We start from the raw sequence: 27,888 nt of genomic DNA, 5'->3' as shown, positions 1-27,888 counted from the left end.
CATCAGAACAAAGAAATATTACGATTTTCATCAACTTTGTATTTCTGGACCTCTTTTATTCATTATAAGCCAGGTCAGCATTTAATGATCGAGAAAAGAGCCAAATGCTTCAATCTTAGTTACTGATTATAAATACCTGCCTGATGAGGCTTAGGTTTTAAAAATAGTGGACAAATCCAGAACTGGCAATCTGAATGCAGTGCTTTTCAGATTTTAATCTGTATAAAACGAAGTATCATTTTACGTTTTATTTTACATGTATGAGTATTTTGGCTTGCTTTGTCAGAAAAAAGTAATGGTTGTTACATGACAAATTGAAAAAGCTCAAGTAGTGTTAATGTTGGCATTGTATTAATTCTACCTAATGTGGAAAGTATTTAGGAAACATGTGCATTTAACAGATAACCCTGGTGTTTGTTATCCTTAAGTGCAACTGCACGAGTAGTTCATAATGAGAACACTCGCCCACACAGATTGTTTTCAGAAGAAAAAGCTCATAATGGATTTGAGTGTTCCGATTCTATTTTTTAGCTCCTGAAAAAAGTCTGCAAGCCGTTTCTCTGGCAAGCATAAATCTCCAGTTCAGACTGGCTTCTGCATCAGGTGCATTTCTCTGCTGCCTGTGAATAACATTTCTGTCCAACCTTGAGGAAAAGTATTCAAAGGTTTAAGCTAAAGATCTATCATCTGAGATCACAAAATATGTTTTCTGCAACAGAGAAAGTGACTTGGAAACATGATGTGTGCTGTCTGCAGCTGCTGTCATTGCTCTTGAGAAGCAAATGCCCCAGCTGTTTTTTTTTTTGTGTTTTTTTTTCCAAGTGCAGGACAGTGACTCAGCTGGGAGAAAAAGCATCCAGCTGTGCACAGGCACAGGTTTGAAATGAACAGAAACACAGAAAACGATTGAGTCGTTTTCTTGTAATGCACTGAAACAGTGTTCTCAGTTGAAAGATTATTCCCACTAAATAATATATATATGTAATCACAAATGAGTAACCCATGAAATGTTTTCCTGCAGATCATAACAAATCTATAAATATCCAAAGTCTGCAATTACTCATCACACACTTTCATGCAAGTGAAAATGTTTTAAATGTGTTGCATAACTGCCGCCATTTCATTCTTACTGCCTACAGACAAACCAATGTCCAAATTTAGTACATGAACAGAACTTCCAAACAGAAAAAAATATATATTGTGAAGTAAAATGAAGTGAAGTTGTATGGGAACGTATTGAGACTTCCACTTTGAATGTATTTCATGTTCTTCAATGTTATTTAACAAACAGGGACATAGTTTTTGGGAAAAAGTGCACACACTAATGTGGGATGGCATCCACTTTCTCAATTAGCTCTGTTGCAAGTCACCTATTGTTGTGTTAACTTCAGACAGCATAGATGATATTCCATTGGCACCGTCTCTCAGACTGAAAGTGTAGGATTACCTCTGGCTGCTGAATCTTGATATCCCTCTGCACTGAAATTACCTTTTGTTGGGATAAAAAAAAAGAAATGATACAGAAGAAATTAAAAACATGAAACAGTGGTGAAAAGTAGTGGCTTTCCAGAGGGCTACAGCAAACAATAACTCCTCCTCAAAAAAGAAAATGATGTTGGCGACAATATTAGGTGCAATGACTTGCTTTGGAGATTAGATTTTGAAGAATGAATGACACAGGAATATTAAAATGAATAGAGCTATCTACCACTAGATAAAATATATAGTGTTGCTGGCTTCTGCATGAAATGTGAGACCGTTAACCTCACAGTGATGAAAACAATGAGTACAAAAAAAGCACAGACACAAATAAAAGACGAAAAAAAAAAAACAATTGCAGTTTTCTATGAAGACCACAAAGTTCATTTCAGAGCTTAAGTCTTAAATCACCAGTCAATATAGTGGCTGATTGTGTGGTTACTTGTCAATCTATCAGCTTAAAAAAATAGACATTTTAATGAAACTAATACATTCAAGTAAAACTTACCTGTGTGGGTTTTTTTTAATGATTTATTCTCAGATATCACAAAGTGAGACATGTGCAGTAATTCAAGTCAAGTAATAAATCGAAACATTTATTCAAAACTCTGCTTTCCTAGAGGCCTGTTCTAGGAACAGATACCTAATACATTATCAAGCATATATGTAATAATTATTATACTGGATTTTCACCACTTCGTGATCTGTTAATCATATTTTAATACATCAACCTGTCCAGTGACTTCAGGTGGAAATTTGCATGTTTTGCTGTAACCTGTTACCGTGCACCTCTCCTCAATGAAATGTTGTACAGTGCATTGTCTCTTTGTAGATAGACAGTAAACGGTATTGAAAAGCAAGATGGCTATGCAACAGTGCGTTCGAAGAATTAGTCACAACTGAGAGAACTGATTCAAATCTGCTCATAAGACATTGTGAACTTCATCTGAAAATTCAACCGTGCAGCAAATTTATTTTGTAAATAAAATGAAGCTGAATTTATTTCAGATTTGAAATTTTGAGTGGATCTGATTCAAGACAGGAATTTCTTGCTCCATCCATCTCTGTCATCCATCACTGTTCCTAACTTCAATACAAATACAAGACGTCTTCATTAAAGTCAGATTCTATCACTCTTTGCCTCATTCTGTTGAAGTCAGCCAGCAGCCGAGGAGAAGTGTGTAGTCAGCTTGTTCCTTAAAGGTCACAAGGAGGGAAAAAGTCAATCAGACAGTAATGGCTGTATTGGGATTGAGTCTTTCACCATTGCAGCTAATTTCCTCTTAAACCTGACCAAATGTCAGCAGCAGGCCTGTTTGAAGCCCCTGCAGAATACTGTCAGTTTTTGGTGGTTGAAATGGTAATGGATGATACTGGAGTCATTAGCTATGGTATGAAGGAGGATTATGTCTTATATGTCTCCTGATATAGAGAAACTCTCAAAGAATATTAAACTGGAAGTGCAATCAGAGAGCACAGAGCCCCTCCACTGTCCTTGCTCTTCTTCACAGTTTAAATATTCCAACTCACCAAGATTTAAAAAGAAAAAAAAATCAGGGCGGTTCGTTTTCCTGGAGCTTGCTGACTCACAGTCACTCTAGAGTTATCATGTAATGCAGTGTTTTTCAACCACTGTGCCGCGGCACACTAGTGTACCATGAGTGATCGTCAGGTGTGCCGTGGAAATTATCCAATTTCACCTACCGTATATTCTGGGTTATAAACTGCTACTTTTTTCCTACACTTTGAACCATGCGATTTTTCTTCAACCACCAGGGGGCTCTTTAGCAGGAAGTGAATCATTGGAAGTCAAAATTGGAAATCAAAGAAGAACGCGCTAATTTTCATTTAGAACAAGCACATGCTAGCAGCAGGCACGACGGAGAAATGTTTTCAAACTCATATGATGCAGCTTCTAAGTTGAGGAGTGTCGATCTGGCAGTACAGGAGGGAAATAAAGCCGCTGCACGTAAACTCGGTGTGAACAAAACCGGATTTGGAGACAGAGAACTGCGTCCTTAATATATCCAGCAGTTATTAGGACGCAGCCCTCTGCTGCCCTCTGCTGGGTCCTTATGGGAAACCGAGAGTGGCAGAGATACCAGCGGCTTAGACATATACGTTAATGTCTATGACCAGCGGCCTGTAGCCCGGTGCGGCTGATATAGTTTCCGGGGGATTCAAAAAATTTGAAGGTACGGTTTATAGTATCGTGTGCTCATAGTCCGGAAAATACGGTAATTGGTCTTAAAAGATTTTTTGAAAAAGAATTGATTATCTGCAAATATGTATGAATGTTACTACATTCATGCATCACACACGACAGTGTTGTGGCACTGTTCTGGTGTATTTTTGAAGTGGACATGTTAAGTGCAATTTGAAAAAAGAATTGTAAAATATGATAAAAAATTAATTTTGTGTTTATTTGATTCCTATTCAAGACACTTTGATAAGAATCACTATATATGTAATATAGGCGGCTACAGAGCATCTTTGTTTACATTTTTGGTTGGTGGTGTGCCTCTGGATTTTTTCAATTAAAACAATGTACCTTGGCTCAAAAAAGGTTGAAAAACGCTGATGTAAAGCATTCTAAATAATGCATGATGGTGATCTATGATGTAGCAAATTTTGGGGGATTTTTATTTTTTTTCGATCAAAATAGTTAATTGTGGGCAAAGTGATTTTTCCCTATGCATTTCCATGCTATTACTTCTAAGGCTTGCTGTAGGTACACATCCCACATATTTAAAGCTGTTGCAATGATTTGCAGCTGTGTTTCTGGAAACTTAATGGAAATTTAATTTCCCCTGCCTGTCCATTACTTATGGAGAATTTATAGCTCTTTAGCATCCACAGGCATTCAGTTGTTTGCATAACTTTATCAGAAGCTGTGCCTGAGCTGCCCACTCATTTACTGTATAAAGCAGTACAGTGAGTCAGCCATCATGTATAAAAGGTTTATTGTCTTTTTTTTTATTCACTGTAGAGTGTGCTAAGAATTCATCACACGGTACATTAAAAGAAGGTATATAAAAAAGTTTAGAAAGCAGCACTGCCAACATTTCTAAAAATCCTAGAATTATCTTACGTTTGAATCTTATTAATTAAATACAGAGCAACACTGATTACATCAGTAAAGCCTGCTCCCTATTTTTAGGTCAGGGAAAAGCACGATTGGTAGTAGAATCTAATTCATCCTCAAGCTGTCTGTCACAGTTTTGCACAAAATTGTTCATATAATAGAGAGATTTCAATGTAATATTATTCCATTCAGAACAGAAAATGAGGAAGGAAATGATGATAAAACAATGAAAAATGACTATCATTTCTGTAAAACAAATGTATCTAATTTGTTTACTTAAAAATATTTAATACTTAAAATTGTAGTGTAATAAAACCTGCAAAATATAGTAATGGTATGAAGAAAGCACACCCTTAATAAAATTTAGGCTTTAATCATAAAAATTATCTGGTCTGTTCCAAGTTCTGCTTTGCCTTCATTTATTAAACTATCATAAAGACTAAATTAAATAGCTTGTAAAGAATTAGTTCCATCTTTAAAAATGTAAGTATTTTAAAAACAAGTTTAACCAAATAATTCAAAATGGGTGTGTGTTTTTTTTCCAGTTTTTTTTTCTTCTTCTTCTTACCAAGACTGCTGCGACAGCAAAACAGATTTATGTCAAGAAATTGCACAAAAACAAAAGAAGCTGATTACATGTTTTCACAAGGAATAACAGACATTTATGTCATTCGATTGGATGTGAATTCTAGTGTATCTTACCTACATGTATTGAGAACAAAACTGGAAATACTCCTCACATAATTTTGAATGAATTCAGTGTTTCAGATGCAATCATGCTTCGTTCTCACAGAACGGTCCTCACCAGCGCCTCCTCCACTCAGCTGCTACAGACTAGCAGCAGCAGCAATTAGCAAACACCTGGTGGAACTGTGGCAGAGTGTCAGAAAGAGCAGAAACTTCTCAAAGAGACAGAGCTCAATTCCAAAGTCAAATCTCTTTTAATTTATGCTTGATATACACAGAATGTAGTTTTCCAGCTTTGGAAAGCCTGCATGTATTGAGGTTAGTTGTGAAAGTGAGACAGACAGGATAGGTAGGTAACAGGTGTGCTAACTACCAAATCCATAATTCAGCCCCAAACCACATAAATTTTGTTAAAGATCATGTTTACAATAAACTGTTCCTTCTTCTCCAATACTTAGCATAACAATAGCCTGTTGTACAGTATGTCTGAACTGTTTCAGAACGAATGATGAAATTAGCCGTCATTGTAGCTTCACAATGCATCACATCGAAATGTACACATAATGCATTATTGAAATCAGACAGCAGTTTTCCACATCTGCGTCCTTTATGAGCTTATCAAATGACGACCATATTCTTCGCTTCAAGTGGGTGTAATGGGGACGATGTAATTACAGACATGCTTTCACAGAGCTGAGTGCTCATGAGATTTAATAAGAATAAGTGAACTTATCACAACACTGTACAAGACCAGCTCGGACTAGAAAACAGCCAGTAATGCACCAGACGGTGGGTGAAAACGATCTACTGCTTACTTTCAGCATTGTTACCTGTGACTGCTTTTACTGTACATGTGAGATCATTGTTTACTTTCATCCTCTGTGTTTACAAGAAAGTAAAATCAGCGGTTTTTCCCACTCCTATTGAGTGAAAGTGGCACCGGTGTGTCTGAGGACGAGCGAAAAAGACTGCGGTCTAAAAACGAAGGGCACAGAGAGAATCCTGAGACAAAGCATTTAACAAGGCAGTGTTCAATACACAGATGGTGTGTATAGCTGATTGAAGCCAATCAAGGCAGATAGAATGGCAGGATTTCTTGTTTGTCGAGCCCTAAGAAGATTACTAACCACCGGCCACTGCATCTTATCCCTCAAATCCCCCTCTAACACCAGGCAGCCTCCTGCAAATACAGATCTCATGCTCCTTGTTGCCACCCGATTCTGGCACCGTTCTTCAGCCGGGGTGTCAGAATATAATCAAGACAGCATTAAACACAAAGAGGAGGAAAGGCAGTAACAACCGAGACAAAGTGAGGACTTCGCAAAGCCTGAGGGAGGATTAAAAGATTACTAATAAAACTGTGGTCTAGTAAAAGAGTGAAAAGCATCTAAGATCTACGCTTCTTTTGAGGTACTGTTAAAATGATAAAAGGGGATATTTCAGTCTAACTCGGTTAACACAGGGCTGTCTAAATATATCTGCACCCTTACAAATGTTTTGGCTTTTTTTTTCAGCTCAGACAAAATTGAATGTCAAAGATAGCCAGAGTAAATAAAAAGAAGCTTTAGAAATTATGATTTCATTTATTACAGAAAGTAGCTATGACAACCAAACCTGGTTATGTGTGAAGAGGTAATGATACTCCCCCTGTAAAATCATGAATTTATTGTGATTAAACATGTTTCACAATCCATACTCAGATCTACCATAACACTAGAATAAAAAAAAAAAATCCCTTTATGAGAACCTGGCAACACGAAGTAGAATAAAAGGTCTCAAAATCTTTTCTTTATTAAAAGAAATTCAAGTAGAAGTGAAAAACAAGGTCATTTACATCTGTGAGTCTGGAAGATGACGCAAAACCATAAACATGAAACAGAGGTTGTGTCCAGGAGTAGCTGACCAACCAAAATTACTCCAAGAATGCATCAACAACTCATCCAGGATGTCATAAAACAGCCACAGCAGGTCTCTCTTACAGTCTCTTTCTGATTCACAGAAAGACTGGGCAAAGTTATAAGGGGGGAAAAAAAAGAAAAACTAATATCTGTCTTACATTTGCCAAAAACAAAACACCTTGAAGATCCCAAGAAGTTTGGGAAAATATTCTGTGGACCATTTAGAAAGAACTGTTTGTAGGGTGTGTGTCCCATCATATCTGGTGTAAAAGAAAAGCAGAATTTCAGAAATTTTACCTGAAATTAAACGTGGTTGTGGTGGTGTGAGAACCTGAGGCTATCTTGGGACTTCACAATTCTGTAAAATCATCCAGAAATGACCGGAAGTCACAGTTATCAATTTATAACCATCATGCTCATTGCATCACAACGATCTATATGACACCTGTAGGTCCATCTGCTTACTGGTGACAGAGGAGACATTACGCAACAACCACATCATAAGCCATTAATGTTAAAAAAATACTCTGCAACATGCCTGAATTAACACAGTTCTACTAAGAATGGTGTAGAACCATCACAGTGAGATAAATGACCGATTGCCACTTAATGCAAATACATGATGGCAGTTGCTGAGGCCATGGATGAGATGTTAGGTTTATGGAGCATCTACTTTTGTACAATGAGCCAGACTGGTTTGAAAAGTATTTTTCATTAAATACATAAAAAATATATATAATTTGAACACTGCATTTAATGTATTTGATGATTTGAAGCACTTCAGTGTAGCAGAAATAAATCGATGATTCTTTTAGAGAGCCATGTATGTGCACAAAAATGAGCCTGGATGGCTCATCAGCGGACATTATTGTACTTTTCAAGTCCATTTTTACAGATACATTGGGTAACTATGCAGACAACCTGGGCTTCATTAAGCCCTCCAAAGTGCTACAGGCTGATAACCTCCATGCCACGCTGCATGAATACAGTAATTCTTTTAACAGGAGCCCTAATCACAATTTCAGTGCATCGACTGTTCAACGCTTTTCAACAGACTTGACATTTCTGTACTAAAAATTCTTCTCCAAGTTGAATCTCGGCTTTTCGCTGCCTAATCTTTTGAAAATTAATGGAAATAAAAATCTGAAGAATATAAAACTGTGTAATGTGTCAATAGTTTGTTTCAATTTTCATTAATAAATTAACATCTCTTAAATTAACATTCAGTGATCTGCACCTGTGTTCAGCTTTTCGTCACATAGGTTCTACATTTTGACAGTCTCAATAACCAAAATAGTTATGCAATATATATATTTTTTTATTACATTGATCTGAATTCATATTTTTCAGATTCTATTTTGTTAGAAAAAATTAAAAGAGACTGGCAACTTATCCAACTGAGACGTTAGATGTGGCAAAAACCTTGACAGCAAAAACAATCTTCCCAATTAGAACCGTTGCAGCTCTAAACTCAGCAGAGCATAACAGGAAGAAAAAGAGATTACACTCCGACTGGCAACTGACCAACTCCAACATTTAGGGACCTCTTTTGATCACTGCAAAATGTTTTTTTTTTTCATAACATTAATTAGTGCAGCCTACCTCAGAGGCCCATTGCAGCAAACATAGGCAACTTTAGTTAAAAGTCTCTTTTGACGCACACGGTTTCCACACATGAGCACGAACACGAGCAAAGATAAGTGAATTAGAGAAGCTTTATAGCAGCCCTCTGTGAGCTGTAAACAGACGTTTATAACTCTATAAAAACCAGCAGAATATTAGAACACTCCAGGGAACCGGCACGTTGCAAGAAGACTCAACCTGCAATGTCTTACATTTGCCTAAAATACGTTACGCCACATAGAATGCTTTGGAAGCAAGTACACCAGAGATGACCAGTTTTTGTCTAACCCAGTTTATTTTTAAATCAGTAAAATAACAGGAAAGTGGAAGCAGAAAAGTAACACAAAAGAAACATATATATATTTATATATCTATAATCTTTAACATTCATTTTCTCATTTTTAAGCACATCACAACCAAATGCTTAAGTCCAAAAAGTAAGAGGTTAAACAAGGTTTTCTTTAGGATACACAAGATTCATTTATTTCCTTGTCATTCTTTCCACAGTCCCCCAAGAAGAGATGTCGAAGGCAACTGTAGCCAATTATTTCAAACACTTTGCTCGCCATAGTTCGGTTTCCTCAGTTACAGCAAACCAAGGAGAAGGAAAGAGAACAAACAAACCGAATGATATAATGAAAGATGTGGAAAATAGGAGGAAGGTGCATGTGATGATCCTGCTGAATGAAAATCAAATCTTGTATTGAGGAATATTAATATACTGGTTAACGGAGAGAAACTCAAAGATATATCACTTCAATGCTGGCACGGAAACTAGCCGGCAGTGAAGAGCTAAAACATGATGTGCAAGACCTGATTAAACAAGAGTCCAAAACAGGAACCCACCACGAACTTAATGCAGCTTCAGTCCTCAGTCAAAAGTCTTCAATACGTAAGGATGCAAGCCTCCCAGGTTCCTCATTAGCACATTGTCTCGTATGTCCTTATAACCAGACTTTTTCAATTTTACATACAACAAGCACACAAAAGCCTCATACTTGTTGATTAAAGAGCATGGATTTGAAGAAATGCTTACATATGAAAGATAAGGAGAGGATAAGCAGATTGAAAAAAAAAAAAAAAAAAACATAGCCCCTTCCCAACACTGAAATCTACATAATCCAAGAGCAAGGAGTTTGCTGTCCCCATGTGTCCACATCCGGCACAGTCTGCAGGTCCTGATTATAGACCGTCAGTGTCCAGAAACTTTTCTTTCTTTTAGTCCACTGTGGCAGAAGCACCTTCAGTTTTAAACAATGTGGAAACAAATGGTTAAATGGTTTTCTGCAGAGCAGAGGAAAATAAAGCGAGCTGGTGGGAGTGCGAGGGCAGGGTGAGCGCCGGAGATCCTGAGGTGGGTGATTAATAGCGGTTTGTCTTTCTGAAGGGGTCAGGGTTGTAAGAGCTGGATGGTCAGTGTGGGTTAGACGTGACTTGAACCGAGGCTGGCTGGCTAACTAGCTAGCCTCACAAAGTCCATTCTTGGCGCAGGGTACAAAGATGCTCTGGTCTGGATTCTGAGGTAAAGAGCAGTCTAGAAACAGCGCCAAAGCCAAAGTGTGCAAGAAGTATGACCAATTCTTTCTCCTTTTTCTCCTCCTGATCATTCTTTTTTTTCTTTTTTTCTGAGGTAAAGAGTACAGTCTGGTTTCCAACACAAACATAAGAGCTATTTCATCTTGACATCCCTTTATATACTTTCACACCATTCATAGATTTGTAGTCAAGAGCTCATCAAAAAAAAAAATTATAATTTCTCTTCTCTAAAATGTTCCTCTTATCGAATTTATTTTACTTGCAACAGGCATCTTAGCAAAAGGGATATGATCAGACCAAGAGGAGCAGGGGAGAACTGAAGAGCAAGCCAATTTTAAAATGGACCAAATTCAGGTTTGTATCCAAAAAAAAAACAAAAAAAAAAAAACAACTTGTGAAAAACCCTGAAGAATTAAAGAGGAGGAGAAAAATCATATCCCCGTTAGTGCTGAGACTCCGTCTGAAAGCCGAGGCTCCTCTGGGGAGAATTGCTGCTCATGAACACTCCTCCCCGATGCGCTGGCATGAGCGGCCCACTTTACGGTCCAGCTTGACCATCTTGAGCACAGCCTCCTGACGGCCGCGCCCCTGGTGGTCAAAGAGACAATCGTGTTGCTCAGGAAGACGGTGGAGCATGCAGAAGACGAAGCCTGGACAGTAAGGGAGGGGACATTGGTATGAGAGGGAGAAGGTCATTTAATTTACTGCATCAAAAAATAAAATAACAACTGAGCATGTAAAACATACCACAAACAACAGACCATTTTAAACTGGATTTGACTTTAAATAGTTCTGCTTTCCGTTTCCTATTCTGATTCTATTCAGCAGAGAACAATCGTCTTCCTCACAGACTCTGCTGTAGCAATAAATCCTGCCGATATGGTATGCTCAAAACGATCAGAAATTATTATTGGCTCTATTCGTCAGAAATTACTTAATTAATACACATTTTAACACTGCAGCCATTCAATAAATGGTGATTAAAAGCCCAGTTTGACATCTGGCTGCAACGCAATTAAAACCCGTATGACGACTGCACAAAGGAAGGAAATAGCAGGCGGAAAGTTGGGCAACAATGGGACATAATTTTCCTCCAATCAGAAACCACACAAGCAAAAATAGCCACCAAGCTCTTTTGGTATTCTAAGCTCTGCTGGTTAATTAAACCTTTTGAAAGTATTAGTGAGCTCATTATAAATGAAGTAATTTTTCTCATTTTGATGAAACATGTCAACAAAGGTCAAGTTTTTAAACATTACACAGCGTTAGATTTGGGTTTACTTAAATATTTAACTTAAAAGAAACAATCAAAAAAAGCCAAATTAAAAGGCATTGTGTCTGTCACCTTTGACCTCTGAACGCATCACAACGGAGCACTGACTAAGCCACAACCAAACCCTACTGACACTGACTTAAGCTACATAAAATGCATTTACTAACCTTTTCTACCTTTGCTGTTGCTTAAAACACATTGTGTAAATTTTAAGTACAGGAACCCTTTCATTAAATGGTAATTTATTTTAATTGCTATTGCATCTTTATCAACCACACTTTTTCCTTCCACACCACTTTCTGTAAATAGGTTAGGTTACAGTAATTTTTCAGCAATGATCTTCATGGCTTTCTTTTTGCAGTGTGTGTAAACGACTAAAATATCTGATGAACAACTGTCAAAGTCATCTGTACGAACATGGCCACAAAGCATTTCTGTATCCAAAATGTATTTGTTTGAATTGGCCCACTATACAATAATTTTGCTTAAGAAATTGGGTTTTCACATCAGATACTTGTAATGCATCTCCTTCTTTGTGTTCACTCTGTTAAGTAGAGGTTTAATTGTTTGAATAGAAACACTAAAAGGAAAATCACAGCTTTTCTAAATGATAAAGATGCACCTGTATTCACTTAATCTTCCTTAAATACCCTGAACTGCTCAGGTAATTATTTCTGTCCAAATATGAAGAACCTGAATAGCGGAAAAAAAAAAGGTGGGATTCAAGTTTTTTCCTAACTACATTTTTATTCCACTAATTTAAATTGACTCAAGTTACTGCTTCTGGACCCGGTAAGTCTGTAATTGCATAATATTCCGAGAGCAATGTGATTCAGAATGATTTTGTTCCTGGGTTGTTTTTTTTTTTTTGCCTCTAATGTCAAAACTAATGAGTTAATTAGCAGTTTAATACCAGAGCCCTTCCCTTATGTCATACTAATACTTAGAAAGATTAATATTAGAGGCAAAGCGAATCGAGCAGATGCCTACAGAGTGTGACAACACTGGATCACTTTCTCTGCTGGCGGATTCTTTTCTCCCCAATTTACAATCTGAAATGCATTCATGCTTTCAACTCATTTTCAGATCCTCTTGGCTTACAAACAGCAGCACATTCTGCCAGGACCATTAGCAAAATAATCTGAAATGACCGCAACAGTCGAAATTACTGTAATTGCCACCATTTCCCCTTTTAGTTTCCTAAAAGCCATGTTTTCACAGTAAGCATTAAACTACTAGGAATTGATGACCAATGCATTGGGGAAAAAAAGGGGGAGAAGTCAATTTCCACTTTAGATATTAATGCACTGGTATAAGGAGACTGATATTAAATAGCAAAGAGCTTTGACTTTTGAAGTACTTTAATTTGTATGCAAACAAGTTGATTAGGAAGCCAAGTATTGGTTTAAACTGCATTAGGGCTTGTGGTAATTGGCTTATGTTTTATTCGCAATGAGAAACATTCAAGCTCTCTGCAGTGGTCCCTATAGGCCAACAAAAGCACAAAAACTAATGGCAGAGCCAAAGCTGAATTGCTCTTCTGCAAATTTTCTAATCCGTAATTAAAACTTTGAGCCAGATGACGTTAAAGTATTTTTCAATCTTTAAGGCAGGTAATAATCAATGCTGTAGTACGCACACACACTTTGGATTTGACCTTTTACCTAAAGGAGCTCTCTATGTTAAGATTGCTCAGAAATATTTATCTGTACTTCAGGTAAAGTCAAAGCAAACATCTTATCAATTTAAGTGGTATTCCAAATTTTTAAAAACATATCTAACTTTAAATGCTAAAAAAGTCTAATTTATAATCTTATTTTACTCATTTAGAAATCCAGAAAGCTTTTTAACTATAATTTTCAACCTTTCCCTTTCAGTTTGAGTATTGACTCATTTTTGTTTCTGTTCCAAAGGAATTTTAATCCTGACAATTAGCCAGAAATCCCATAATTCTAGTTTCAATATGTCATTCAAATCACTTGCTGCAAAGGTACCAAAAAAAAAAGACACACTCATACTGATCCTGTATGCGCTTGATAAATGTGTTAATCAGTGTGTTCAACTACGAATGTACCTAGATGGATCATATTACTGATAATATCATCATACCACAGCGACAGGAGCCCAGTTCCTGCTGTACCAGCTCCAGTTTAGTTTGGCAGCGATGGCAACGTTTGCGGCTCCGCTGTTTAGAGCCGCTGCGAGAAGAAAATGGCGAAGATGACAATGATGATGACGACGATGAACACTCCTCACCCTCTGGGACCTCAGCCACCCTTGCTCGCTTCTCTGGAGAAGAGTCACTTTCTGACTCTGAGGCTTAAGACACAGGAAAATGTGCACAGATAAAGTAAACAAGATAGCACAAAATAAACAATTGCAAAAAAAAATTACGGTTAACTGCATTTCCATGAGTTCTTGGTCATATTTACAGCTAATATTGATTATGTATAGTTAGGTTTAAAGCTGCTGAAAAATTTGTTAAAACTGTCATTATGTCCTGACAGTGAGACAAATAATTTATGAAAAAAATTAATAATTGGTGGCAGAGAAACAACTTAATATTACAGAAAAATAGAACTTCTTACAATCTTGACAAGCTCCGCTGCGGGGGAGGAGCTGCAGCGTAGCAGAGGAAATGGCGGAGGGAGTGTGCTTGTTCAAATTTTCAGGCTAAGCTTATGGTTTTCTCAAAACTCCCCGCTGCAGTTTTAAAAGTTGAAGCACATAAAAAAGCTGCATGATGACCAAAACAAGTAAAGATTGACCTGTTTTCTGGAAGAGATTAACATATTTGAAGGTTGTTATCCAATCTAAAATGGTTTAAAGATGAATTAACAACTATTTACTACTGAAAGAGGGCAAAATGCTGGTTTGGTGTCAAAAAAAAAAAAAAAAAAACGAAGGAGGGAGAAAGCAAGATTAATAGGTCTCCTGTTTTAGATTACATGCCCGACATGAGGGACAGTAGGAGCCTGTAGCAAGCTTCCGCTGGTTGGCTAGAATTTCAACTCAGCTTTTCTCATCAATCCAGCAGACTTTTTCCCCAGCCCTGCCAAAATGCAGATCAGCACTCAATAAATCTCTGAGAACTAGGCCATGCAGTGCAGTCAGACATCCCCCTCCCCGTCCCACTAGCCTGTCTCATCGATCCCCTATATATGCGAGTGTGTGAGTCTGTACATGTGCAGCTTCAAGCTGTGAAAAATGGCATCCTTTCTCCCTTAGCCTCACTATCCTTGTATGTTGCTGTTAATCTATATGGGTTAAAGCAATCTTACAAGTAATTTAAATTAGATTCGAAGTTAGGCTAAACAGCTTTGATTTATTTGGATCACACACAATAAAGAAATGTGCAAAAACAGTGCAAGTGCAGGTTTTAAACATCAATACATACAGGCCTGAAATGATGTAACACGTGAATGTGTGTTTAACCCCAACACTCACATGACTCTGTAACTTTAGACAGGAGATCAGCACATTCACACACAGCGGGGAGAGACTTGCCTACTTACTCCACAGCTGTCTTAGATCATGTCACGTTGTTTTGCCTGTAACTTACAGTGGCTCTCAAAAGTCTCCACACTTTGGTAATGTAACCCACACACGTGACTTTTATCCTGTGCATTTTAACTGAATACATAAACTTATTTGGGCAAAAATAAAATGCAATGGTGAAATGGTTGCGTAACTTTGCACACTTTTGAACCAATACTTTGCTAAAGCAACTTTGATTCCAATTTAGTGCACATTCGGTTGAAGTTTACTGAAGTTTTACAAATCTATCTATCCAGTTGTGACCTCCCTTATCCTCTTTTGAGGTCACTGTTTGGTCAGCTTGGATGTATATTTGTGCCAACTGTGTAGCTAGAAAATATTTTAATTGTTTTTTGTTTTTTTTTAGCTTTCTTGAAGACAGGAAGCCTTGTGCCAAAACAGACTGGTATATGGAACTATAGTAGCCTCCTCCACCGAGACAAAAGAGAAAACAAAGTAACCCCAGAGCGTGACGCTACCACCATCATCTCTCAGAGCTGGCACGGTGTTCTTCTGGTGAAGTTCAGTGTTGTTTTCTGCCAAACAAACATTTCAAAATTGTATGTCAAAAGTTCAAACTTAGCTTACATTCTCCCTCAGGGCTTTGGGAATGTTTAGTCATTTGCTCTTTGGGGAAAGGAATTACATATTTGTAAAGTAAAGAAAAATAAGAATATAGGCTGTTGTTACATTCAGATAACCAGCTCTTTTTGGAAATTCTTGCATTTCCTTCAATGTTATTGTCAACTTCTCTTGTTCAGTTTAAGTCTTCTTTTCTTGTCAGAAATGTCTAATTTTGTAATGTCCCATTTTTGTCCTTGTAATATGGTGTGTATAAAATGCTGTGGAATATGTTGTACCCTTCTCTAGACTGAGGAAATTGTACAAGAAGTTCCTTTACTTCCTCTCCCTTCTGGGTTTAGCGAAAGGATGCAAACGAGCAAATGCAAAAGGCTCCTATTCCTACAGCTGAACTTTACAGCTTTAATCACAGTGACTAATGGGAGGTGTGAGCTCCAGAAAACTGGAGTGATTTTGCATTTTTACCTCATAAATCTGTTTATATAGAATATTTGTCATATAATATTTAGAATAGGTTTCAAAATGATTATGGAATAATTTTCATATTTCTCAACAGGTGGTGCACACTTTTGAGAGCCATTGTAGTTTGTGTCACTTTATGTCTGTGTTGTACATCCTGGCTACTGTTCCAAGTGTCTTTGCCCACACTAGCAAACAAGTAGTTAGCTTTTGTTTGCTCATTCTGCATGATCCACGTATCCTTCCCATCAGAATACTCCCAGGAGTAAAACAAATCTCTTTTGGATCTATCCAATGCCTTTGATCCTGCTGGGCTCTCAAAAATCAGCTGTGTAAGTGAAAAGAACAAGCGAGTGGTAAAAGACGTAACAGAACCAAGGCATACCAGATTCGTATGAGCGCTTTGTGGGGGTGGAAAGTGAAGCCAAGACAGTATCTGTGTTGGATAGTCCTGAAAAACAAACAATACAAGCAAAATGGGAGCAAAAATAAGAAAGGGCAACAATTTAAAAAACAACTGAATGTGATGATATTATTTCCTCCCTCTTAAGACTCAGTTTTGCTGTCTTAGATCACCGTTTTCTTCTGTCTAGGTTTCTAAATTATTAATAGAACAGAGATGTTTCACTACATTATAAAGATTCAAATGAAGCAGAGACAGATGGGTGCACTACTGGGTTACACTGAAAAGCTCAGTTTAAAATCAGAAAGCAGCATAAACAAAGGCTAACAGACATTTTGCCCATGGTTGCTCGGATACTCTTGTACCATTTTCCACACAGTACCAGCTAAAAAGACCGTGACTCTCCAGTGTGGAATCCATTATTTAAGCTGTGAGGTGTTTTGTTTTTTCACACCAGCTATGATGGATAGCTAACAAAAGATGCTACAGCCTCCCGTGAGCAGATTGAAGCCAATCCACGGATGGTTAAAAAAAACAACAACTTTCTATAAGAGCTCTACAAAATATTTTTATACAATCTATAATCTGCTATTCCAGTTTTAAATCTCAGAAAATTTTAACCTTTCAGTGAACCTTTTACATAATTGACTCCTTGTTCTAAGGAACCCAACAATTACACACACACATAGCAGTGAGAAAAACAACAGTAACACTGAAACAAGTTAATGGCAATGAAAAAAACAACTTTTTTAATCACATAAACTGATATAATTTGTGAAGCTAAGCAGATTAATAAACTAGCTTCAACAGAAATTTATATTTGCAATGTATTGCATTAATCTAATATATGGTCAAAATTACTCCTGCAGTTATTTCACAGTTGACAAGGTTATTGAGATTTTTTTTTTTTTTAAGTTCCACACATCAATTTTACTACTGCTACTTTGCTACGTTTTTTCACCTGTGCCATATAGACCTCTACAAATAAACTTGTCATACTATAGGGATGACGGATGCCAGGGCAATTGTAGGTGTCCTATTTGGACTTTTGCTTCTGAGAAGACATCCTTTACTATCACTCTGTTAGTGTCTATAAGGACAAGTGGAACTTGCTTCTTCGGCAGACATAGCAATCAATTAAATTCTACAATATAGATTTCGTTCAATAAAATTTAAAATTGTGTATTTTAACTCAGTTTGGGTGCTTTAGTTCTCTTTAAACGGCTTATATCACCATTATGCACCTCTGTCGATGCTTTGTGCATTTTAGATCGGTTAGATTTTGACACTAGTTATAGTTTAAACCAAAATGATGAACAAAAAGATGTCAGGAGAATGGAAGTACACTCGCCCAAGGTTATCTGCAAAGGGGGCAGAGCAGCGGGAGGAGTACAGTCCAGTAGTACACCCGAAAGCATAATGCTCTTCTGGGATAAAGATAGGAGGATAATAACTATGTAAGGATTTTTTTTTCTTTTTTTTTCTTCTGACGAACCAGGAGCAATTAAGAGGATGAAAATGTTTGAAGACTTAAGAGTACAAGAGTCTTAGCAATCCAGATTGGAATGTTGTGCCATTTGTAGTAATTGTGGTTATTAAAGTAAGATGAGTGTTTTCAAGGTGTTTTGATAGAAATTGATTTTCTGTGGTGTCTATATGCTTAGAGACATTTTCCTAGCAGGAACCGAATGAAGTGGATCTCTGAGCTAAAACCAGAATCAACACTGGAAAGGAAGAGATGCTGCTTTGGCATCGGTTTGGACAGATCCTGACTGGTTCCTGTACATTCACAATATGGTTTTGTTTTCCCACAAAAGCCGGCAACACAGGTTTTGGCACATTTCAAACAAAACAAGCAAGCAAACAAAAAATGTTTTTATGAGTTTGTGCTGAAAAGCTCGTTTTCCATCTGTGGTCAGGGAGAGAGTTTTCACCATCTGACTCAATAAAAATTTGTTTTTGACATACCCGTCTTTGTCCAGTCTTATCCTTATGTCTCAGAAAACCATATTACAAACTGTAATAAAAAGCAGCATATTTCAGGAAAAAATTAAAAACAAAATCTTTGGTCTTACCATTCTGAATATGAACAGATGCCACTCCAGTCTCTCCTGGCGAAGGTTCTTCTGAAATGTTGGATCTTGACATCAGCGACTGACTAATGCTGTTTGTTTCAGTACAGAAGATGTCCGTTTGACTGCTGCTGGTGCTTGAAGAGGTCTTTGGGGCACAATCTTCGTTTGGCTGTTTCTTCTCAGTGTCTATGAAGAAATTGGCAGGTTGAAATGCGTTTTCTTCTTGTCCCAGTCTACTTATTCCAAAAGAACTTTCATGTTTTCGAAATTAACAGGGCAATGTTTCAAATATGTGTGGCACAGCAATGCATCGTTGGATGAAGAACAGAACTGAACAGATTTTAGGTTAAGAGCCAAGACTCTCTGGCATGTGATTATAACTTGAGCAAGGTGAAATTAAAAGGTTCCGGAGATAAAATACCCTGAGATGCATAAATATGAATATTCTTTTATACCAATATGCAATTTTTGGACATACTAATGACCAAGTTTTAGTAATCAGAAAAACACTTTTTACTTAGTCAGTCAAATGACATCTTGAGATTATGTTTTAAAAACTAGCCTTTTATTTTATTGAGCATTTTATGAAGAAATACTTGAAGACCTTTTAATCCTGCAGTAGATTTTTTCTTCTTCACATATTTACTACCCTATATGCGTGAGTAAAAGTTACATTTTATGACATTTGCCCAGACAGTGGTCACCAAGTGCTTCACAGGCAAAATATTATCCAACAAAATACACAGCAATCAATGCACAACACACATAAAATGAATACAATAAAACCATAAATGCACATTATAAAAGCTTATATAGCAGTATCTGTGAAAACTGTAAAAACATATTTTACAGGCATCGTTAATACAATACAGTCCAATCAGCTTGTTTTCCCGTGTAAAATTGTAACAAAGCCATTTAGAAGACCGCATAAAAATATTCAACCAAAACTGCTCACCACTTTCTAAAATGGGAAATTTATTTACTTAGAGACAAGTAGCATTAACTCGACTTGGTGTACTCCTCATTTAATACAGTAAGAGGTAGAATGTACCAGGCACAAATTGATAGATGAGAGTAACTTACCTGCGAAACATTTAGAGCAGAGATTCTTAGTTTTGCTCGACCTGGGGGGATTACAGAACACTTTGTTAATGACATCTTCAGTGGTTAAAAGGGAAAAATAAACAAACACCTGAGGTCTAGGATTCAGTTTTATGGAAGATAGCAAGTCTAATTGATCAAGTCGTTAACCAACGTCTGTTTTGCAACAACAGGCAGTCTCTCTCTTCAAGACCGGAATGTAAAATGTCCAGCAGCTCATTGAAACCATGGCCAAAACAAGAAATTAACTAAATAAAATAATAACAAAAAAGCCAGAGAAGACGATGGAGTCTTGGTGGGTTAATAAAATAAAATACAAAACAGTAACAAAGTAAGAAGTAGAACTGAAATACAAAAATTAAGTAAAATTAGTATTTATTTCCTAGACAGGTTCAGTATTCAGCTTACAGGAGAGCAAGATTTTATGAGATAACAGGAAGGCTGAAGTTATTACAGCAAAGTTATATCAGAGTTTAAAACTTTTTCACATCCAACTTTTCTCTGTGATGGAACATGGTGGATTTGAAAATGCGGGAGGCCTTTTGAAAATCTCTAAATTAAGGTAAAAGTTTACATTTCTTTGGGAATATACAGAGTATGAAGTTTATAGTTAGCAAAGCTAATAATAATGTTATCTTTTTAAGACTCTGTACCACCAATAGGAATTATCAATGTCTGTCCAGAGTGAAAGGACAGAAAAATAATAATCTTATATGTTTTTTTATATTATTTTTAAAGTGAAAGAGAATTATTTAAGATTATTTGTTTTATAAAAACAGGAACTTGGAAAACTAGGCACAATACTTTCATTATGGAATCTCTAATCAGCAGTTATTTCAACATTTAATTAAAACTTTACTCCTAAAATCCCATTACTTACTTCCTTAGAAGCAGCAAATGTCTGGAATTATCAATTATGTTCCAAATAAAATCAAAAGACACCTAGGACACAGTTTTGGCAAGGCAGACAGCTCACTTAACAATTGTTTAAACAATTTGATTGTTGCTTTTGCAACAACTGTTAATGAAAAACCTCAAATAACCTGACCTGTTCATGAACAACAAATGCATTTTAGTTTTCTAGAGCCCTAAATGTGTTTCTTACAGTCCCCAAGACACGGCTCTTCCTTCTCATCTTAAAACAGATCTTAGAAATAAAATAGCTATTGTTACAGAGTGGAGCGGCGAAGCCTTGATGGTTTCAGTAGCGCAGCTCTTTCAACAGATAGCTCTAGCTTCCTCCTGAGAAGGCTCTTCTCATTTCCTCTCCGGCCGTCGTCCTGACTGTCTGTGCACAAAGTGTGACGGTCGCTGCTATCAGTCACATTCTATTTATTTTGGGCGCTTCGTTGCACACCTTTGTCCTCGTTTCTAAAAGTAGGGTCAGCTGCAGTCAACCAGAGGGGATGGCTGGCATTTTCTAAGTATGTATAGTCTTGAGTTTGAAACAGAAAAGAGGAAACAAGAAACTAGGATGAACCCTAAATCTCATGCATGTAGAGAGCATATAACCCCCATCTTTCTATTAGTCCTGCAAATGAAAGGTAATCAAACCACAGTTTCATTAAGAAAGATTGGAATGAAGACAGGTGAGAAATATGCTGAAGCCTAAATAAAGTCTGAAAAGAGTGCAGAAAACCTGCGTTTCACCACTGGCCCAGTGCTAACAAGAATACCTAATTAGTAAAGATTCTGTCATCTCCAGTTTAAGTGACACAAAACTGGGTTAAAATTGTTAATGTTTGAGGAAGTCTGATTCTGTTAAGGTGGTACTGATACAATTAAAACTAAAAGATCTAACAAAAACCTTCTACAATACCTACCAAGGACATTGTGTCACCTGTGAAGGAGACTAAATTATTTAGAGTGATGGTCTATCACATACAGGAACTAAGCTGGATTTAAGTCACAAGGGAAGATGAGACCATAAATAATGTACTACTGTGCCACATTTGCAGTGTAAAATTATTCCTTTTTACAGTTTCCACAAAAATGAACAATAATTAGGAAATTTAATGCCAGACTGCAGCATTAATTGTGCGCCATTTTCTGCAGACAGAAAAATTAGGTTGACACCTTTGGTCAAAGTATACAACAGTTTAACGTCACAGTTTCAAACCTGCAACATTTTTCAGCAACGCCATTCCTGTGGTTTGGACGCTTTCTACTGAGAATGCAGAGACAAAGTAGCTTCAGCATAGAGCACAGCACCTTTTAGTTCACTACCTAGCCAAAAGCTTAATGTAAGATTGCTCTAAATAATTTACAACAAGCATTAATTTTACAACTTGAGAAAAATGCAAAATTCTCCTCTCTAAAAGGAAACCAGATGAAAGAAAACACACCCAGCTGCCATTCTGTCTGCTTTTTCTCCAAGCTGGAAAAACCAAAATGAATGAAAAAAAAAAAAAAAGATTTCTAAACATTAGGAGAAATTAGTGAAGGATTATCATCTGGTGTTGGTTAAAGTCAGATTTATTTCTATATATTTGGTTTATGATGGATAATGACTTAACAGCTGGGAGGTGCATTAGAGCTATTAGATGAACATTAAACTGATTATCTTGACTAGAGCCAGTTTACGAGAGTTTTTGTGTTTCTTATGTATGCTCATTTAATCACAGTGCTATTAAACAGAGAATAACTCAATCACAATCAAGCAGATAGAAAAATAGTCAACTTTATTATTACTATTACTCACATTAAATATATTTTTATATAAAATATTTACGCCACACTTCCTAAAAATAATTATTGAATCAAATCCAATTAAAAATCCTGATATAAACCCACCTATTTTACAATGAGTTCATAAATTTCTAATCAGCACTGAAGTGTACCTAAAATGATCAGTTTTAAGTTATGACTTAATTCTTAGATGACCAGCTACAGCTATACATGGCGACCTTGAGTGAGTAAGAGTTTGACAAAACGGCACTAATGGGGAAGTCAAACGTTAAGGCAGGCAAGCTGAATAATGAGTTCCCTCATTTTAGACAGTAATCTACAATAAGGAACATCTGTTTTACGTCTTCAGCATTAAAAGCAGATTACATGGCATTACTAGAAATCCCATTTATCTCTCGTTCATTGCCCACTTGCAATAATCCTTCTGACAGCTACTCAAGCGACCTGCATGTTTCTCAAACAGTAACAGCAGTCTGAAGAACCTAGCACTTTGGTACCATATTCAGGAATAATGATGAACATTCAGCTTAGCCTTCATATTTTCCAAAGTTCCCATGCTCACTGGCTGTGTCTGCAAAACTCTTGATTCTGACCACCCAACTCTTTTGTCTGCCTAATGAGGACAAATTCTTCACTTCCACCAAATACTTACAGAAGTACTGGCTCACGACTTTTTGTTTCGGTTGTAGGGGAAATGCATTCCAGTTGGACGAAAGAATGTCAAACTACCTGCCACAGAAGTGATGTGGCTAGAATGAATGTTGGAAAAGTATACCTCTCTACCACATGAGAGAAATTAAATCTCAGAATGTCAACCAACCTAAAAAAAATATCAAGGCAGTCAAACTGTCTGCACTTGTATTATGTTACTTAGCAAGACAACTCTTTGGAACTGGGCCTTTTATATGTTTCAATATACTTAATCTAACTGTATTAGACTGAAGAAGTTGGAAAAACACATGACAGACTTTAAATATATTTATCTTCATGTGAATATAACTGATTAAGATTCTGTGTAGTGCCTTGACATAATTTTATAAATTGCAGTTTTCTGAGTTGAGGGTTGCATCATACTGCACACTGTTCAAGTAAAAAATTTAAACACCAACTCATTTTGGAGCAACATTTTTACTTTTTTACAGCAGTTTGGAAGCGGGGCTCAATTCTAAAGTCGAACAATACGTTCAGAGCAATATAATGTTTTTAACTTAGTTTTAAATACATTTTTAGTATTTGCACTGCTTGCAACAACAGTTGTCCAAGTCCAATCTTTGAGAACTACTATCCTGGAACTTTAGATGCATCCTTTCTCCGACACACCTGAGCTACATGGATGGCTTGTTACCAGGTATCTGCAGAGCGAGCTGAAGGACATACTGATGAGGAAATTCAGCTTTTTCATTCAGGTAGCTCTTGAGGTATGAACTTGAGCAGCCAAGCTCTATAGCTGGGGTCTTCAAATCCAGGCTGGTATCCTACAACTTTTATGTGCTTCTCTGCTTCAACACACCTGAGTCAAATAATGAGGTCATTAGCAGGACTCTGGAGAACTTGACCGCATACTGAGGAGGTGATTCAACCATTTGATTCAGGTGTGTTTCACCAAAGACGACACTAAAAATTGCAGGACAACAAATAGTGAGGCCTGGATTTGAGGATCCCTGCTCTACAATATGCAAGATACTGTTTTGTTAAACTTTGTCAAACTGTTAATAATTAACACAATTTCAATTCAGGCATCCATAACCTGGATGCTAGTATCAGTAGGTCCGTGGATGCCCTTTTTCTCCATGTTTTATCTCTTCAATAACAAGTACTTACATGCTAGTGTGGGTTAAAGGTTTGAGAATCTCCACTGATAAAGTAAACGCACCCAAAATAAACTTATTTACTTCCTTTTACGCTGAAGAAGGTTGTCAAAGGGACCTGGTCTTTTTTAGAATAGAATTTTAAAATGAATCTCTGAATTAATATCCTCACATACCCTAAATGACCTAATTTGGTAAATAATCCCACGCTTTTCTTGCTTGGGGAAAAAAAAAATCAAATTGAAAGGTATAAAATTATGAATGAGGTCACTGCATTTTGACTAATCATCTTCAGATGTCTCCAATAATAACTCAAAATACCAAGAGTAATTTTTAAATGTATAATATTTAAATACAATAGTGCATATAAAAATAATAATAATAATAATAATAATAGTAACCATTATTATTTATTTATAATTCCCTTTAAGACTTGAGATATTGATGGAATAAAATTAATTTGGTTAATTAACATTATTTCAAAAGGTGCAAACATCTCTCTATAGTCTCACAACATATCAGATCAGATACCAAGCTATAAAACCTAAAAATAATTTTTGGAAGCCCTAAGAAAGTATATTTTATGGAGCCAAAAGTTTGAGGAAGGATACAAATATATTTCAACAGCAATGAATGCTCCGAAAACCACCACGGTCTACATTTATCAGAAAAGGAAGAAGTCTGGAGCCATAAAGAGCCTTCCTAAGTCTGGCAGTCTGACCACACAGACTAAATGCGGAAGAAAGCTTTGGTTAGAAAGTTGACCAAAACTCCAATGGTCCAATGAGCTCCACAATTTCCTTTGTGGGGATAAGAGAACCATCAGCAAAGGCTAACAATCACGCGTGTATGGTAGTTGCCAGAAAGAGGCCACTCCTCATGAAAATATTGCAGCTAACCTGAAAATTGCCAAGAACAACTTTAAGAAAGTCAGATCAGGATGAAAATTATTATCTGGTCTGATAAGGCCAAAAAAGAACCTCGATTCCAAGTTTATGTTTGAGAGAAAAAAAGACACTGGCAACCACCACCTCCTGTGAAGCATCGGTGGCAGTGTCCTGCACCAGGGATGAACTGGGCAACTCGTCCACATGAGATACAGCATGATCACAGAAAAAAAATCATGAAATCCTGCACCACTTTGCCCTGGGACTGAGACTATTTCAACAATTCATCTTTCAACCCCACAGTTAAGATAACAAAGGCGTGACTTTAGGAGCAGTCTATGAATGTCTGTGAGTGGCTCAGCCAAAGACTACACCTAAATCCAATTTAACATCTCTGGGAAGACCTAAAAATGGCCGTCTACTGACACTCCCCGTCCAACCTGAATTAGCGTGAGAGGACCTGTAGAAAAAAAAAATGTCCCCAACAGGTGTTAATACTGGATTAATAAACATTCAACAAAAATATGCAAATATAAGCTCTTTTTCGTTTTTGAGAAATAAATGTAAAAGTATGTGCCAAGACGGAATTATGTTTATTTTTTATTTTTTGTTGAAAAAATGGAACACTGCTGTGTTTTCACTCATGGTCTGCTTGACAGCCTTCCAGTGGGTTCACCGTTTGCTACATGAACACCGTGTGTTAACTAGTTCCCACTGTATTAACGCTGTCCCACCTGAAACATTACATGTAGGACTTGTCGCACACTTACCCTACTGTCTACCTTCACAGGCTAACGTTATTAAGGCCAGCTGCTGTTAGCTAGAAGCTAATGCTACAAAACAATGAGGAGGGGGGTAATGACAAGAACGGCAGCTCATCTCTGTTAGGGTTGCTAATGCTAGTAGCAGTCGACTTTGCTAACTGTTGGGAAAGAAAGATACATTGTAAAGAAATATATTTGAGGAAATTTTCTGGCTTACCCCCAGAACCCGCACGGGCAGCGCGGGGGTAAAACGTTGACGTTGCTTGGCCCCTTGCTACCCTCGCTCCCGGTGTCCCCCATATCGGACCTCCGTGACAAGCTGTCGCGTAGCAGGTGAATCCGTGGATGGAGTGAAGGCCTCCTGTTTGCGCTCAGCTAGCCCCGGCTTTAAAACTCCCTACTTGGGTCGGAGTAATTATTAAGAGTTTCAGCCGAAAATGAGTAGCTCTGCCGACACGAGCGGCTTGTGAACACGTAAAATTAATCCAGTCTCAGTGGGTGTCAGGGCCCGTCAAAGCCGACGACGGACAGAGCCACTGGGGACGCTGGGCCGATCAGCTGGAGAGAGGAGCAAACCACTGGAAGAGATGGGAGGAGCGGTGAGTCGCTGTAGGAACTAAACTTCAGCTCATGTGTCTGTGCCGAAGAGTTTCAATAAAAAGTTGTGAGTTTTTTAATTCAACTCTTTGATTATTCACTAAAGGTTTTAAGTTTTTTAGAGAAGCTAAGTTTTGGTATGATCCCTGACTGTGATCGCGAAGGTGATTTCTTTAAAGAGCCACGAATAAAGACAGAATACAACTTTTTTCAGCGTTTAATCATGAGTATTCAGTATATTAATCCAGTAATTTAATTGTTAGGAAAACCTATTAATTGCATTAGGGTGCCACCCAGGAGACATATTTAATTAGACACAAATCCAGCCATAGAACAGAGATATAACTAACAGTGTTTTTCATGGGGAAGACCGCTGACTTGATTGACAGATGTCCAAAAGACAGTCTTCCACTAGTTCAAAAAGAGAATAAGTCACAAAAGGTAATTGCTGAAGAAGCTAGTTATTTGCAAAGTTAAGTTTTGCAAAGTTTGTCAAGGAGTGGACAGAGGAGTTATTGCATCAAGTGCCATCACACAGAACAACGAGACATGAGCAGCAAATGTCGCAGTTAAGTCACTCTTAAACCAGAGAGAACATCAGATACATCTCACTGGGGCTAAGGAGGAAAGGAACCGAACTGCTTCGCAATGGTCCAGAGTGCCATTGTAGTAAATTCTGAAATTCATTTGGAAACAAATGTTCCAGAGTCTGGAGGAAGAGTGGAGAAGCACAGAAGCCACATTGTTTTAACTCTATTGTGAAGCTTCTAGTCAGAGATGGTTTGAGGTACAGTGTCATCAGCTGGTGTTGGTTCACTGTGTTTTCTGAATGCAGCTGTCTACCATGAAATTCAAGAGCATTTCATGCTTCCTTCTGCTGACAAGCTGTATGGAGATGCTTATTTTATTTTCTATCAGGACTTGGCATGTGCCCACACTGCCAAACATAACAAATCTGGTTCAGTGACCACGGTGTGCCTATTTTTTGATTGGCCAGCAAACACACCTGACCTGAACCTCATAGAAAATATATGGGCTCTTGTCAAGAGGTAGATGAAAGACACCAGATCCAACCGGGCAGATGACCAGAAGGCAGAAATCAAAGAAATCTGGGCTTCCATTACAACTACGCAGTACCACAGGCTGATCGCCTCAATGTCACGGATGTAGTGATTAATGCAAGAGGAAGTTCAACCAGGTATTGAGTGAAGAGAAATGTACATACTTTTCAGAAACCTAACATCTATGCTTAAATCACAATATGTGATTGTCAAATTTTTTGAGGCACTGAGATTTGGGTTTTCTTCACTTCAAAGCCATAATCATTAATACTGGGGGGAAAAAAATAAGAGTTTGAAATATTTCACTCAAGCCTTTGTTTGCTTTAATTCATTGGATATCTTTTT

General features: G+C 37.3%; 1 protein-coding gene across 1 annotated transcript; it reads right to left on the bottom strand.

The window, feature by feature from the left end:
- Positions 1-9,048: 9,048 nt before the first annotated feature.
- LOC106916392 (AN1-type zinc finger protein 3-like) lies at positions 9,049-26,477 on the bottom strand. Its single transcript, XM_014984669.2, has 6 exons — positions 26,103-26,477; positions 19,721-19,761; positions 18,638-18,823; positions 16,545-16,610; positions 13,691-13,900; positions 9,049-10,958 (listed from the first exon to the last, which is right to left on the bottom strand). The coding sequence occupies exons 1-6, from the start codon at positions 26,183-26,185 to the stop codon at positions 10,804-10,806; spliced, it is 741 nt and encodes a 246-aa protein (XP_014840155.1). The 5' UTR covers positions 26,186-26,477; the 3' UTR covers positions 9,049-10,803.
- Positions 26,478-27,888: the final 1,411 nt, after the last annotated feature.

This window comes from Poecilia mexicana, unplaced genomic scaffold (genome assembly GCF_051168715.1).
Source record: "Poecilia mexicana isolate PSO_F unplaced genomic scaffold, ASM5116871v1 scaffold_3, whole genome shotgun sequence".
Classification (NCBI taxonomy): Eukaryota; Metazoa; Chordata; class Actinopteri; order Cyprinodontiformes; family Poeciliidae; genus Poecilia; species Poecilia mexicana.
This window is presented reverse-complemented; position numbering and strand designations above follow the sequence as displayed.

What these genes read in the sequence shown, in the direction of transcription:
- LOC106916392 (XM_014984669.2), bottom strand. Translation starts at nt 26,185, where the DNA reads ATGGGGGACACCGGGAGCGAGGGTAGCAAGGGGCCAAGCAACGTCAAC. An exon ending in CTGCTCTAAATGTTTCGCAG is followed by an intron (nt 18,824 to 19,720) that starts GTAAGTTACTCT and finishes ATTTCTTCATAG; the next exon opens with ACACTGAGAAGAAACAGCCA. An exon ending in AAAGCGCTCATACGAATCTG is followed by an intron (nt 13,901 to 16,544) that starts GTATGCCTTGGT and finishes CTGTGTCTTAAG; the next exon opens with CCTCAGAGTCAGAAAGTGAC.